Consider the following 15,037-nt stretch of genomic DNA (forward strand, 5'->3'; position numbering starts at 1 on the left):
GCTGTGGCTACTCCCACTAGTTCTGCGTCAAAGACCTCGTGTCCGTGGCCCATTGGCACCTCTACGTGTTCCCAGGGGCCTCCAGGTACAGCCTGTAAAGTGACACCGGCTCCTACACGTCCTGTATCGAGTCTAGAGCCGTCTGACCAAAACGTTGTTCCAGCACGCTGTTGATTAGCCTCTGTTAGGGCCTCTTCCTTGTCAAGTACTCGGATCGAGCCTGGGAAGCCTTGGAGCTCGCATTGTTCAGTTCTCTCAATTCCTCCAGAGGGGTCTCTGTTCAACCGTTGAGCAAGGTGCTTTGCAAGCCTTTGGCCGAGTCGATTTAGCACCTTGTTGTCTCTAGAGGCCCATTCCCGGTCGTCCCGTGGTTGCTCTCCAGGTTGTGCGTGAAGGTCACCATGTCTGAGGGTGACTGGAAGTATCTGCGCTGTAGGATGCGTGTCAGGCAGAGCTAGTAGCCTCGCTGTGTATCGAGCTACTCTAGCGTCCATTAAGACTGTCGCTGGCTCTAACGCTGCCTCTCTGATTAGGGCTCCGATTGGGGTTTTTGGGAACATGCCCGTAATACCTCTGGCTTGCTTATTGATTAGAATCTGGATCCTTTGTGCCCATGTTTTCTGGCCTTGCCACCATATCTCAGCACCCCACAGCAATTGGGCTTGCACTGTAGCCTTCTGTATGCGCCTCACTAATGCTGGAGGTAACCCATTAGCTCTGCAGAGTGAGTTTAACCTGATTATCGTATTTCTTGCTGTCTTAATTCGAGCGTTGTAGTGGCTCTTCCATGTAAGTTGGCTATCTAGGAGTATCCCTAGCCACCGTACTGTAGATTTGACAGTTGCCAACTCGCCTCCAACCCTGATCCGGGCTCGAGATACGTTTTGGGCCACTTGATGTCTGTGTCGTCTATAAAAGAAAGCGGCCTCAGTCTTTTTGCGATCAAATTGTACCCCGTTAGCCACCCCCCACTCGATGGCTACTTCCGCGGCTTTCTCGAGGATCCTACAAGCCTCCTTCACTGAGCTTGCGGCTGTTACTAGGCCTTGGTCGTCCACAAAGGACAGACATCGAACCTCTGGCACACTCCTCTCAATGGCTCTTGATAGCCCATGAACGTATAGAACAAAGAGAATGGGTGACACCGGAGAGCCCTGAGGTAACCCAGAGCTTATCGGTACCTCCTTTCCCACGTGTCCATCAATCACAAGAGTGACTCGCCGGTCAGATAGAAATGAGATCACCCAATGTATAAGATCTCCATCCACGCCAGCCTCTCTGAGCACCTCTACCAGTTTTGCTAGGATGACATGGTCAAAGGCCCCCTCAATATCCATAAATAGAGCTGCAGCCAGCTTCCCATTTGCCCAAGCTTGATGGATCTCCTCCACTAGACATGCCACAGCATCAATTGCACTGCGTTGCCGACGGCCTCCAAATTGACCATCATGGAAGAGGTCTTGAGCCTCTGCAAAGTTTGTAATTAACTCTGCTACGAGCTTCTCAATTACCTTGCCTAGGCACTTCAATAGGCTTATCACTCGATACGCACTAGCCAGTGTGTAGTTGGTTTTACCGTTCTTTCTCAGTAGAACTCCCTTGGCTGTTTTCCAGACACGTGGATGTATCCCAAGCCTAAGGCACTGCCTAGTCAGGCTAACCACACGCTCTGAGTCTAGATTCCATAAGAGCCTGATAGCCCTGAAGTTCAGTAAATCTGTACCTGGAGCTTTCTCTAGTCCCTGGCTAAAGAGGGCATTCTTAACAACTTCCTCGTTAACCAGCTTGTGGGCCGATCCTCGCTCAGGAAGCTGTAACTCCATGTTACTGTTTGGAGCCTGTGGAAATGCACGGTGTCTAAAAACCTCCTCCTTCTCGCTAAAGGTGGCTGCAATCACCTCCCCTGAGGCCTCATCGGTGAGGGCTGGTGTGGTGCCTTGTGTTTGTGGTTTAGTATAGCGTAAGGCTGTCCAGCACCGTTTCTGATCTGGCAGAGAGCCCTCAGACGTGCCCTGAAGGAAACCCTCCCAGCACTCTCTTTTAGCTCTCCTGATCAGTGAATAGAAGCTCTTACGTGCTTCTCGATGCTCCTCGTCGCTAATCTCACCCGCTTGGTAGGCCTTACGAGCCTTGGAATACACGCTTCGTTCTGCCTCAATCTCACTGTTCCACCACCGCTTAGATCGAGCACAAAGCCTGATCTGTTTGCAGTGCTTGTTCAGGACCTCTGTCAATGTTCTCTCGATCCACTCGGCTTCACGTTCCACTTCCTCTGTTAAGGTTGTGTCTGTTAGTATTGGTTGAGTCTTTGCTAGTTCGTTCCAGGTGTCTTTTGCCTCCTGCAGAGCCTTTTTATCTCCTAGTAGAGCCTCTATCTGCCACCCTGTGACTTCTTTCCTTGTGGGCTCTGTACTCGTAGTTGCTGGAGGTTCCCAGCTAGCCCAGATCATAACATGATCTGATGGCGTGAGCCTCTGGCTTTCGATTTCCCATCCAGATAGAGGGCCAAGGGCTTGACTACTGATTGTGAGATCAATAATTGAGACCCTAGTCTCAGTAGATGTTTCAAATGATGCTGTAGAATCTCTAGGCTTATGAGGCCTTGTTGGCTCGTCAGGGTCGTTATTAATAAAGAGGTCATGCCTCATTATTAGATCCTCGAGGGATCTTGCGTTAACCCTCTGGTCGATATGGACATTCCACATCGGGCTGTGGGCGTTGAAGTCTCCAAGAATGAGGCATCGACCCTCTAAAATTGGTCCCCAATCAAGATCCGTGAGGGCTCTTCTTGTAAGTAGGCTCTCTCCTGAGTATGTATGACGTGCACCTAACCAGTTGTCATAGCAGTTCACTATCCTCGTACGCCTCCCCTGTTCTAGCACGTCAACCACCATAAAATATGGATGGTTAGCTAGATCTGTACGCGCCTCCACCACTAATTCTCTCACTAAATCCCCCCTAGGAGTATTGGGGGGATACACATTAAGCTACTATACATTTATATATATGCACCCATAGTAACCGGCTGCCGCTTCTGTCCTCTCAAGCTAGATACAATAGTTCCTTATCTTTCCTATTGCTCCACTACCGCCCACTCTCCAACCACTTCTGAGCTTCCAGTTACCAATATCGGCATCGCAGCCTACTTATTGGCCGTCACAGTCTTGCCCCATAAGGGACTAACCACTAGCTAGGCTAGCCTCGGGTGTCCTGTCCCGTGGGTGGGTCGGATGGTTTTTAAAAGGGTTCCCGAGAATTGGTGCGGTTCTTAGGGCAAAAGCCCTACGGTGGCTAGATATAAAGCGCTAGCACGCGAGCCTTGGCAGCGGCACCCACTTGCAGCTGCCACGATAATTTGTGGTAATTGTTTTGGTGAGGGGTGTAGGAGTCGAACCTACGGCCTTGTCAATCAGCGAAGATGGGTACCGAATGGAGGCCCCAAGGATAGCCGTTACCACTTCAGCTATCCGCCCCCCTATAATCAAGCGATACAACGATGATGGATATATAAAGATACTCATTTACCATGTATCTAGTTTTATTTTACCGTCTTGAATTAACCGTGCTAAGTACCCCTTAGCTTTGACAACTTGAGTATACGTTCTTCTATCGAACCGGATATTCATCCTTTTATTAAGACTTTGCTTTCAAGAAGCCTTTCATACTTAGAAGCCTTATAACTTCAGCGTGTTATAAGCTATCCGAGATATACTCGACGGTAGTTTGACCGAAGTTTCCGACACTCTATTGACGCACAGGAGCACCTGACACCATCATGTTGGACTGAGGCCCTTAGTTCGTATTCAAATTTTGGGGAGAAGTTTATTGAATACTAGGAATTAAGATAGTATTATTAATAATGGATTATACACAGATGGATGGTCAGACAGAAATTGCAAATCAATACTTATCCTAGAGGCTGCGTCTTTATGTGAATCATTTCCAGAATAATTGGTCTGATTGGTTACCCATTATTGACTTCACAGCGTCTATTCTCCCTCAAGAAATAACAGGACTATCCACATTTATAATAGAAAAAGGCTTTCAACTGAGAGTCTCCTTCGACTGGAAAGAACCAGATCTACCACAACGCCTCACTTTGAATGAGCGAGAAGGGCGTGCCTGGGTGAGCCATATGCACAAAATTTAGGAGTTCGCTAGGAGCAATATTCTGATTTCCCAACAATGTCAGAAAGCGCAGGCAGATAAGCACTGTCGTAAGGTGGATTTAACATTGGAGATGAGGTCTTTGTTATAAATTGAAGTTGGGACACTGGTCGACCCAGTAGAAAGCTTGGTCATCAAGCGGAGGGACCTTTTCCGATTGTTGCTAAGGTACTAATAGTCACTTGTTCAAGTTGAAGCTGCCACCTAGCCTAAATGTACACCCTGTTTTCTCTTTGGACAAGCTTCGACTCATATCTTGAATGGAGCCGCTCCCCGGTCAAATTGTTGAGCTGTCGCCACCGATAGTGGTTAACAGCGAGCAGGAATAGGAAGTCAAGAAGATTCTAGATTCATAGATTTATTGGAAGAAACTTTACTACCGCGTGTAGTGGTTGGGCCATGATCCGGACCCCAAGTGGTATCCTGCTAAGAATTTTAAAAATGCGCCAAAGTAGCTACATGATTTCCACATGGAGTATCTAGAGAAGGATGGACTGCTAGCTGAGCTGTTAGAATGGCTCCGTGAGGACGAGGAGGCAGGCACTTGAGGGTAAGCGCCTATCAAAGGGGGAGTGATGTGATGACTGCAAGAATCGCTATCGTGTGAGCTTGGTCCTTTGTAGTGCCGCTCCGTGGTCTCGTTGAGCCCTAAGCCCTAGCTGGCCGTACAACGGGATATCCCTTTGTTGTCACGACTTTCTATTTAGGCACCGACGAGGCCATACGCGCTTACAAAGGGCTGTAGCGAGCTCACACACAGATTTTTCCTTTCTCCTTCTTTTCTGTATGCTTAGTTTCTTGAAGATGAGCTACCCTAGAGTTTAGGCCTGAGCAAATGTCACATGGGGGTGGGATACGTTGGAGGAAGGTGGCCTAGGTGTCACATTGGAGGATGGGTAGGGATAAGGGCACACTAGTCAGTGTGACGGTGGCCAAGCTCAATGTATTGATCTAGCTGAGAAGACGTACATGAGGTGCTCATACACGAGAATAATAAGCATGGGAGAGAAGAAGAAAAGAAGAAGCAGAAATCCACCTCGCTAGAGGCCCTTTATATACCCCTTTGTGCGCACCCTCTTCCCAATCTGGCACCGCTGAGGCTATTCCCAGAGTAGTACCGCCTAGGGTCCTAATCCTCGGCCGGTAAGCTCCGTCGAACGTCCTGTCAGGTGCCGTATGTCAAGCTGTCACAGTCAGGGTTTGTACGGACTAGGCGTGCCCACGGGCTTGGAACTATAAGGGATCTCAGGAAGGATTAGCCTAGGGAGAGTACCCAAAGGTCCCTGGCATATCGGCCATATGGGGACGAGATAGTGATTTTTGAATTTTTGCATGTATGATTCTGGTAGGGGTGAGGCCAGTAGGGCGTCACCAAGACTTCCAGTGGTCTGTCATAGCCAGTAGGGCTGGGTACGGACAATAAACTTGATTAATTAGTAGTAGTAGTAGTGTTGATATACCCGCTGTAGCTGGCCACTGACTAAGAGCCGCTATCCAGGTGTGTGCCTAAGCCTGCAGGCACCAAGAGATCCGCGGCCCAGCCACGGGTGGTGCGCCATAGGGGCGCGCCACAGAGAATGGAAGCTAAGGAAACAAGAAAACGAATGCAAACATGTCAAACAAACAAATAAATCAAACATTTTGGTCGGCTAGTGCGCGTACGCCCCCGTCCATACGAATCCCTAGATTCTTTTGAGGTCCTCCGAACTGCACCAGTTCGCTTCAAATCCACATATCCTGTATCCCTCATATCCTCAAACTTCTGTACCGTACGGATCGTACAGATATATCACGTTCTGACAACCCACAACCCACAATCCATAAAATCTGCATATCTCACTCGCAGATCCGAGCCGTACGTCCCCTATATCGCCTCCCGTTGGCTGGCTCCGAATCACTTGATCCAAGGCTCGTATTCGTGTCAATCCTGGTCCTTACTGATAACGACGTCGACCTGGAGCGTACGTCATCTACGTGCGTATTCGTACATGTTCCCACGTCAGTGTCCTTGTCATTTGCAGGCTCCGATTGAGCCGCTGTTTCTGTGCTTTCGTAGGTGCCAACTGCCTCCGGATCTACCTCACGGAATTGATCAAGCACTCGCGTATCAATAATGAACTGCGATTGCAATTGCGGCCCTTTTTTCCTTGAGTAATGCCTGCATATCTGTTGTGCGTCGGAATCCATTGATTCGTGATCACATGAGACCGCGTTCATTCTCATACAGTGGGCATTCCATGAGGATATGTCGTACTGATTGACCAGATAGGCTGCAGGCGCAATATGGCTGGTCTCCCCTGTTGATTCGCCACAGATAGTGCGCCAGCCCGATTCGTTCGGTACGCAGCTGTATCAGGATTGAGGATGTTACTTTGCGGAGAAAGGTCCAATATTGGAGTGTGCGCTTGGAAGGCTGAGTGACAAGTTTTTTGGTGGGTTTCCCTTCCTTTTGCTTGTCCCACTGTTTCTCCCAGGCATCCTTGGTTGATTGGCGTATTCTGCGCTTTGCAGCTGCTGCGAGTATGGTCCAGTTGCCGATATCTCCTGGCACAATCTACCTTCGTGCACCTATTAGAGCTGCACGTTTTGCAGCCCTGTCTGCGGCTTCGTTTCCAGGAACGCCCTCATGGCCTGGAATCCATCTCAGCACCACGTCGGTATCCTCATCCATGCACTTTCTTAGTGAATCGATACAGTCATGAATGTACGTTTGGCCAGAGACCATACGCGGATTCATGAGGGTTTTGAGCGCGGCTTGGCTATCTGAGAAGATAACTAGCTTCTTGGTTCGTATGTTCTGATCCGCGATCTGATGCGCGGTTTCAAGCGCAAATTTGATGCCGCAGACCTCAGCTGCGTACGCGGTTGAGGTGCCTTCCGTACCAATACACTCTGTTCGTTGTTTTCCAAAGGCCGGGATGACCATGGACGTGCCAATATAGCCTTGATATCCACTGCCATCTGTGTATATTGCAATATGCTCATTCTTACGTATGATGTCATTATGCACTGATACCGCCTTTCTCGCTCATCGATCACAATCTTTGGAGGCTCATGCCACGGTGCCTGGACGTACGCAAATCGGCTCTCCCATCGCCCCGTCAAGGTTCCCGGGGGAGCCAATAAGCATCAGCCTTTCTTCCAAGCATGAGCTTCCATGGGAGTGTATCCGCCGAGCTTGAGTTCGTCATAAGTACGTCGATTGGCCAGGCCGTCAGGGATCGCAAAGGCAGGGCCTGTACGAATCCGAATAGCTGCAGCTTTTGTGAGTTGATCCAGTTGCAATCGGATTGGGATTAGGTAAAGCTCTATATTGAGGGCCTCCGCAGCCGTTGTACGGAGAGCTTCACTGATTAGGCACGCCGCGCGCTTTTGGGTGATTGCAAATCTGCGTATGGTTTGTGTGATTTGCCTCTGGCTCATGAGGCCTGGTTGAAACCAGGCTGCAGCGCCATAACCTGCTATCTTTATAGACATGTAAATTATACCAAATCTCCCTTCTCCGAATAGCTCCAACCGTCAAGGTGCAGTCTGAGGGAGCTGAAACCATCCTCGAACATATAAACCTTCACCTGGTGTAGTTGAAACCCAAATTGAGACGTCATGGTGCATTTCTGGGAATAGTGAGACCCCAAACCCTGTTGGTTGTTACAGAATACAAGCCTTGGATCGAGGGATTCAGAGCCAGCCAACGGGGATGCTACGTAGGGGACATAAGGGTCGGATTTGCGAAGGGTAAGATTAGTGGGTTCTATGGGATTGTTAGAATGTGAGAAAACCGTACAGTTTGTATATTATGAGAGTGCGAAGATGTGGATTGAAGGATATGGGAATATGTGGGTTTGAAGTGAATTGGTTATTTGTTTTATTTGTTTGATATGTTTGCATTCGTTAGTCTTGTTTCCTTAGCTTCCGTTCTCTGTGGCGCGCCCCTATGGCGCACCACCCGTGGCTGTACCGCGGATTTCTTGGTGCCTGCAGGCTTAGGCACACACCTGGATAGCGGCTCTTTAGACCGTCGCTAGCTACAGCAGGTATATCAAATCTACTACTACTACTACTACTACTACTACTACTAATTTGATACGTTGAGATACACCATAAAGGTTGTTACGTACAATCCAACAATTAAGAGTCTGACGCATTCATATCAAATTAAGCACCAAAACCGACGACAATGTGGACTTCCGAATCAACAAAAATCGTACTCAGCGACCCTACGGGATGGGAGCAATGGGAAACCGCATTCCTAGCAGAAGCGAGGATCGTCGATCTAGAGGATGTAGTGACTGGAAAAAGAGAGCCTCTTGCAAAACCAAATATGCTAAAGTTCAAGGACTTTGCAGTCATGGTTCCAACAACTTCAACCTCTACCGAACGCATGACGACGAGAAGCCAATCCCAAGCTACTCAAACTCAAACTGAAGGATCTCAACCCGAGCGCGTCATTTTCTATGGAAATATACTCTAGGACGTATTGTCTGTACCGGACAGGGACATACGCCACTAGGGGAGTCATCCATACGTCGTAGACATGTCGGTTCTCTCTTCATATCCTACCAAATTTCTGGCTCTCTGAGTCTCTTTTACTGACATAAGATTTGTGGCCATTCCTTTGCAATATAGTATATCTTGTAGGAGCGAAGTTTTCCCACGCCTCTTATATCCCTGCACTTTTACGATTCGATCGCCATACCCAAGAACTGCCATTTGCGTATCCCCGGCCCATACAAAATCTCCTTCCGGAGCTCGTCGATAATTGATCAAGCCCCGCCTGTTGTTCGTTATATGGTTGGTTATGGCACTATCGAGCAGCGTCGAATCTTTAAGTGGATATTCTAAAGCATTGAAGGCTGCACTCATCTCTACGGTATGAAACGTGCTTCGGTTTGTTGTCAAATATTTGGCAGGACAATTTCCTACATTCCGTACTGGTCACTCATTAGCCTCTTTGTCATCATGATTTGAGGCTTTTGGGTTCTTTATCCTTGCAATCTCTTCTGCAAGTTTGTTATCTTCCCTAAGGTTGCTATCGACCTTCTCTTGAACACCTTCTTTTGGATACCACTTTTTCGGCGCTTTCTTTGGAAAGATATACCAGCAAGCATTGGCCATATGCCCAAGAATTCCACAAGCCCTACACCGTGGCTTTCCTGATTCAGAAATTGAGCCTTCAATTGTACGGTTACGCTTCTTGTTTCCTCTTCTGCGATCACCCTGAGGATTAATTCTTATGGATGGCGTCGCATCTAAGTTTCCATCCTGCTCTTCGCTATCTCCATATGTGACTGCAAATGCGCCTTTGCCAACCTTACCGGTTGATCTCTTGGTCGCAGTGGCATGTCTACGGAAAGCGCCTGAGAGGGTACGGTAGTCCAGAGATCCGTTATCTATTTCCTTTTCTTTGCTCATTCTATAAGCGGTAACCCAGGTGTCAAAATATGGCTTCAACGCGTCAAGAAAGTTATTTGCCCATTCGGTGCTGTCCTTTGCAAACGACAGGTTCTCTAGCATTGCTCGTATCATAACCTTTTCCCATGCGCTAATCCATGCTTCCCAGGACTTTGGAGCACGCGGTATTTCGATGAGATGACTGTATTCGGCTCGGATCTCTCTCTTCAATTTGGATTCGCTTCGTCTTACTTGCTCACGCAGATTCGCATACGCAGTTGCTATATCGGTAGTGACGTGAATGGCAGTTTGAGCATATGTGATATCGACCGTCTTTATCATCCAATCCCGGAGCTTCTTGACTTCCTTATCTTCTTTACTGTAGGTGCTAATCTCTATTGCCGCCAGACCCGATAGCGATTGAGGAGGTCCGAGATGTCGTTCCACTCCTTAAAGCATAAGTGCAATACCTGGAGCGGTAAGCGAGGAAGTTTAGCAGATTCGCTCCAGTGGTACCTACGACTTGGATATCCAGGGCCTCAGGGCAATCAATCACTTAGTACGTGCTCAACCGGGGTACGACTAAGAGGACATCTTGCCCAGAAATGTGAAGCATGCGCCCAAGCGAAAGCAAAAAGAATTATATAACGATTCGCTCGTGATATGATCAAGGCAGCAGGGGCACAATTATCAGTTGAATTTCACGATTATAAGAGCTCAATCAACAATTTTAAAACCCTCATTTTGGTGACATGCGGATATATAGGATTGCTATGGGATTATTACCTTCCAAATCATCAAGATGAGACCATTCTCACGGTGTTCGAGCACTTGTTTGGGATGCTTGAAGTGCAATATCATATTCATCCTGAGAAGCTGGAATGCGACCGGAGACCTATGATTGGTTAACAGAAGAAAAATATGTCAAAGTTGAGCCTTCACCTCCCTACACTCGAGCACTCAATGGCAGCGGAGAACGCTCAGGGGGTGTAATAAAGACTAAAGCACGATTGATGAGGATCTCATCAAGGTTACCTCAAGATCTCGCTCCAGAAATCATTCGCGCGGCCGTATATTCGCACAATCGGATGCTACGGTACAACTATGACTGGGAATCACCTTACGAGAGATTTCACCAATTCATTGCCGACAGGGATGGAAAATCTCCAGTCTCCTCCAAGCCTCAATTAGCTCACCTGCAAGTATATGGGTGCAAAGCGTATTCTTTGACAACTGGGTATATGAAGCATGAGAATAGACTGCAGATATTCAATCCAAGAGCATGTATAGGTTATCTCGTAGGATATGACTCCACGAACGTATATCGGGTTTGGAATCTGGTGTTAAATAAAATTGGGAAAGCGAGGGATGTTACATTCAATGAGGATGAGACGTTTGACGGTAACCCGGATTGATTGTGAGACGACCTACGAACTGTCAATTTGGAAGAACTAGCCAAGTTATTGTAAGATGTTGATGTCAATGAGGAGGAGGTTACAAGGAGCAGACCAGAGGCCAGAGACCTCCCTTCGACAGTGGTAAACGAGCTCATCAATATTGGGAATATCCCCACGCAAGACAAAGCACTAGGACGAATGCCAAATCGGGGCTTCGGAAGGGTTATTACAACCCATGGGCCGCAGGAAGTTGATAAAGAGGAAGCAACGAGTCACTGGCGAGGTTATCCAACCCCTCCACCGATTCCACCTGCAGCGCTGCTTGTAGCCTCAATTCAGAGGCCAATTGATGAGGTTCCAATGCTAATCAAGAAGTATGAATCTTTTGTACCTTGGAAGGCGACCTTTATCGCCGGTTCACGGTATAAGCCAATTGGAACGTTTGAGAGCAAAACGTTAGAGAGAGAAAGGATATCGAGGAATCAATCGGTCAACAAAATACAGGATAAGAAGGAAGAATGTGATCGCTCCAAGCTCCAAAAACTGATCCAACAAGAGCAGTTACATAAGATTCATCGACGAGACCTACCTGACCCACCGAAATGGCATCGAGACTTGGAGACCCATCTTCTAGGTGAGCAATTTGCTCAAGCGAAGAGGGCTCACTTACAGAGCTATATACCAATGAACTCATGGACAACAGTTGACCAATCTATTGCCAAAGGCTCTCAGATCCTTGATTGTATGTGGGTTTGTGTATAAATTAGACAAGCACGGATATCTGGTCAAGTGCAAAGCACGTTTAGTTGTCAGGGGTGATCAGAAAAGATGAGTGAATCTTGAGAAAACGTATGCAGCAACTTTAGCCGCCCGATCATTTTGAACCTTTATGGCAGTTGCTGCTAGATTCGACCTAGAGATCAAGCAATATAATGCAGTAAACGCTTTTATGCATACAATACCAGACCAGAAAGTATTCATGAGAATGCCGCTAGGATATAAGGAGAAAGGAAAGATCTATCAACTGAACAGAGCCTTATATGATTTTAGAACTTCCCCTTATTATGGCAAAAGGAACTAACCACAGCACTTATCGAACTTGGGTTCCAGAGTGTTCCTCATAAACCATATTGCATGATCAAGAATGGCATATCAATCTTCTTCTATGTTGATAATATTGTTCTTGCTTATTAAAAGAATCAAGAACAGGAAGCCCAGCAGGCTATAGCTTCATTCCAATCCAAATATATCATCACTGGAGAGGAAGATTTAGAGTGGTTTCTAGGGATCCGAGTCATAAGAAATCATCTGCAGATATTGACATGACTCAGCCAAGCATCATATATTGACAGAATCGCCAACTTAGCCGACAAGCGAGGACATACCACACTCCAATGGAGAAGAAAGAGCTTTTCCCATACCAGCAAATCGCATCAAAATCCTTAATCCACAAGTTCCAGAGAAAAGCGGGTTCTCTTATATATGCTGCAGTAAGCACAAGAGTCGATATAGCATTTGCAGTATCCCAACTATCAAGATTCTTGACAAATCCCGGTCCTAAGCATCATGACGCCGCGGATCGAGTATTATGCTATCTTCAACAATATTGATCTCGAGCGCTGCAACTGGGGGGTGCAGATATGTTTGGAGTGGCGATTGATGCATCCTTTGGCGGTAACACTCCTGACCGGAAGAGTTCCCAAGCATACGTGATGTATTTATTTGGAGGAGTAACTGGATGGCAGGCCAACAAGCAACGTACAGTTACCACGTCAACTACCGAAGTAGAGCTGTTAGCTCTCTCTCAAGCTGTGAAGGAAGGGAAGTTTGTGATGCGGTTATTGAAGGAAATTGGGGTCCGGTTCGACGAGGACAAACTGACGGTTTGAGTGTGATAATACTCAGACAGTACGACTGGTTAATGAAGAAGCTTTTAAGCTGCAAACCAATCTTCGCCATGTCGATATTCATAACCACTGGTTGAGGCAGGAAGTCAAAGAAAGACTAGTTAATATGCAATATACTCCGACAAAAGAAATGATTGCAAACGGCCTCACCAAGGTTCTGGGAAGAAGTGAATTCGAGGAATTCGTGGAGCAGGTCAATTTGCGAGATATAGCTGAAATTATCGAGGGATCCGAGAAATAGCTCTAAATCGATGGTTATACAGCTATATTAGGGATGGATTGATGGAGAAATAAGGAAGCGGTTGAGCACGGATTTCTTTTGAAGTTATTCCCAGAAAGCAAGTGTCGTCATCTTTCCCGTGGTGCAGATGAGGCGGTGTGTTGGATTAGCTAAGCTGATCCAGATAACGTAATCCACAAGCGAGTTGGCCATACAAGCGAGTTGGCCACTTTTCCCGAAAACGCGCTCTATTATTGATTTCAAATCTCAATTTCTAACCACATACAAATTATATACAAAAGAATTAACTACTAGTACGATTTGGACATCCAGTTATTTTATGTCCTTCAATACCGCAACCACTGCAGCGGAAATGACGCCGTACAGGTGGATGAGAGACTGGGAGCTCAGGCTCGGCCGGAGCAGTAGAAACAGCTTGAGATGCCTCAATCTGACCTTGTACAAGTGCCTGAGCTTCCTCTCTGGTAATTCCATGATCATGGGATATTTGCTTTTTAGATTTTTGGCGTTTTTGCTTCTCCTTCTCATGTGCAGCCCGTAGATCATGGAGTTCCTTCTGTGCAATTGTAAGCTTATTAATACTCATCTCATAAGCCTTTGATGCCCGTGTAAACACTTCACCAATAGCCTCAGATGAACTTCTTGTATGCCGGCTTATTCTCTTCTTTGTTGTAGTCATTTGGCGCTTAAATTGACGTGCGTTTTGAGGGGTTTGCAAGCAGGATGATTGTGTATCACTTGATCGACTTGGAGGGGGTGTTGGAGTCTTCAATCGAACAGTAAGCTGTTGATAAACTCGATCTGGATTGAATGGTACTAATCTAGTTGCTGTAAAGCTATTCCGAACAGTTTGAGCTTTGTATGCCATCGTACGAGCCTTTGGGAATGCAGTAAGAAAGTCAAGTTTATCAATATGGTTGAATCCAAGCCTCATTCGCTGCTCAACAAGCTGTCCATAATGTCGCTTTAAAACAGCAAAACAGCCAACATCAAGAGGCTGTAAAAGATGTGAAGAATGAGGAGGCATACAAACCGGAATAATATTATTCTCAGTGCATGTACGGTCAAATTCAGCAGTTAAATGGCTTCCATGGCCATCAAGAATCAACATCCGATATTTCCCCAATGTACGGCCATCAATAAGAGGGATAAAATGAGTTTTAAGCCATTCTAATCCAATCTTATCTGTCGTCCATCCATTATCGCTAATATTGATTTTCCAGTCGTCTGGAAGATCCTCAAACCAGCCTAGTCGAGTGTATTTCTTTGCCTTAAAAATAATGTACGAAGGCAATGCCCACCCAATCGAATTAACTGCCTCAATTGCAGTTACCCATTCTCGGTCACCAGGCTGTAATAGCTTTGGCCGAGCATATCGATCGCTTCCAGTGATAACCTTTGTAGTCGCACAGAGTCCCATAGCAAAGCCAGTCTCATCAAAATTGTAGATATCTTCTGGCAAGATCCCATACTCTAATATAACCTCTCGTACGCGATCAAAATATTCTTGGATTATTTTTGGATCTTCACATTTGGCGCGTTCATAGTTATATTTCCGTGAGAATTTTGATTCAATCTCTGGGCGACGTTTGACAAGATTGTATACCCAGTTTTCTCCAACATGTTGGTTTCCGCGTTGTGAAAGAAGACAATTAGCCATATCCCGTACAAGAGAGTGTCGAGGAGGTAATCCACGTTTATCTAGATCTAAGATCCATCTAACAAGCGATTCCTCCTCAGATTGAGTTAATTTATGGCCATTGGCGCGTGTTTCAGCTCGATATGCCATGCCATGTAGTCTGTTTTGAAGTGTTGACCGTGAGACATTATAGATCTCTGCTGCTTTTCGTATAGAGTGTATTTTTTCATTTTTTAAATCGTAGATAGCTAACAAGATTCGTCCCTCTTGTTCAACTGAATTTTTTGAATTTTTA

General features: G+C 46.6%; 6 protein-coding genes across 6 annotated transcripts in view, besides 11 other annotated features; 2 read left to right on the forward strand and 4 right to left on the reverse strand.

Moving 5' to 3' along the window:
* Window positions 1-2,648, reverse strand: part of TSTA_121490 (reverse transcriptase, putative) — a gene marked incomplete at both ends in the record, with an annotated part of 6,225 nt that extends 3,577 nt beyond the window's left edge. The window contains one exon of the mRNA XM_002482353.1: window positions 1-2,648. Coding sequence (XP_002482398.1) covers window positions 1-2,648 — 2,648 coding nt within the window.
* Window positions 1-2,738: a mobile genetic element.
* A 1,019-nt stretch (window positions 2,739-3,757) lies between these two features.
* Window positions 3,758-4,027: a mobile genetic element.
* A 2,349-nt stretch (window positions 4,028-6,376) lies between these two features.
* Window positions 6,377-7,153: a mobile genetic element.
* TSTA_121500 (uncharacterized protein) lies at window positions 6,722-7,772 on the reverse strand (the record flags this gene model as incomplete). Its single annotated transcript, XM_002482354.1, has 3 exons — window positions 6,722-7,128; window positions 7,365-7,632; window positions 7,656-7,772. 3 exons carry the CDS (start codon window positions 7,770-7,772, stop codon window positions 6,722-6,724), a joined length of 792 nt encoding a protein of 263 aa, XP_002482399.1.
* Window positions 7,219-7,650: a mobile genetic element.
* A 440-nt stretch (window positions 7,773-8,212) lies between the features above and the next one.
* Window positions 8,213-8,245: a microsatellite.
* A 509-nt stretch (window positions 8,246-8,754) lies between these two features.
* Window positions 8,755-9,030: a mobile genetic element.
* Window positions 9,031-9,102: 72 nt separating this feature from the next.
* TSTA_121510 (uncharacterized protein) lies at window positions 9,103-9,900 on the reverse strand (the record flags this gene model as incomplete). Its single annotated transcript, XM_002482355.1, has 2 exons — window positions 9,103-9,783; window positions 9,811-9,900. The coding sequence occupies 2 exons, from the start codon at window positions 9,898-9,900 to the stop codon at window positions 9,103-9,105; spliced, it is 771 nt and encodes a 256-aa protein (XP_002482400.1).
* Window positions 9,901-10,439: 539 nt separating this feature from the next.
* Window positions 10,440-11,787, forward strand: TSTA_121520 (uncharacterized protein; the record flags this gene model as incomplete). Its single annotated transcript, XM_002482356.1, has 3 exons — window positions 10,440-10,959; window positions 11,029-11,697; window positions 11,723-11,787. The coding sequence occupies 3 exons, from the start codon at window positions 10,440-10,442 to the stop codon at window positions 11,785-11,787; spliced, it is 1,254 nt and encodes a 417-aa protein (XP_002482401.1).
* Window positions 10,470-10,952: a mobile genetic element.
* Window positions 11,695-12,015: a mobile genetic element.
* A 316-nt stretch (window positions 12,016-12,331) lies between these two features.
* Window positions 12,332-12,820: a mobile genetic element.
* TSTA_121530 (uncharacterized protein) lies at window positions 12,596-13,103 on the forward strand (the record flags this gene model as incomplete). Its single annotated transcript, XM_002482357.1, has 2 exons — window positions 12,596-12,838; window positions 12,861-13,103. 2 exons carry the CDS (start codon window positions 12,596-12,598, stop codon window positions 13,101-13,103), a joined length of 486 nt encoding a protein of 161 aa, XP_002482402.1.
* Window positions 12,846-13,073: a mobile genetic element.
* Window positions 13,104-13,386: 283 nt separating the features above from the next.
* On the reverse strand, window positions 13,387-14,892 carry TSTA_121540 (uncharacterized protein; the record flags this gene model as incomplete). The annotated part of the gene is made up of 2 exons (XM_002482358.1): window positions 13,387-14,100; window positions 14,137-14,892. The coding sequence occupies 2 exons, from the start codon at window positions 14,890-14,892 to the stop codon at window positions 13,387-13,389; spliced, it is 1,470 nt and encodes a 489-aa protein (XP_002482403.1).
* Window positions 13,513-15,009: a mobile genetic element.
* Between the last annotated feature and the right edge of the window lie 28 nt (window positions 15,010-15,037).

Source organism: Talaromyces stipitatus, genomic scaffold, assembly GCF_000003125.1.
Source record: "Talaromyces stipitatus ATCC 10500 scf_1105507295555 genomic scaffold, whole genome shotgun sequence".
Taxonomy (NCBI): Eukaryota; Fungi; Ascomycota; class Eurotiomycetes; order Eurotiales; family Trichocomaceae; genus Talaromyces; species Talaromyces stipitatus.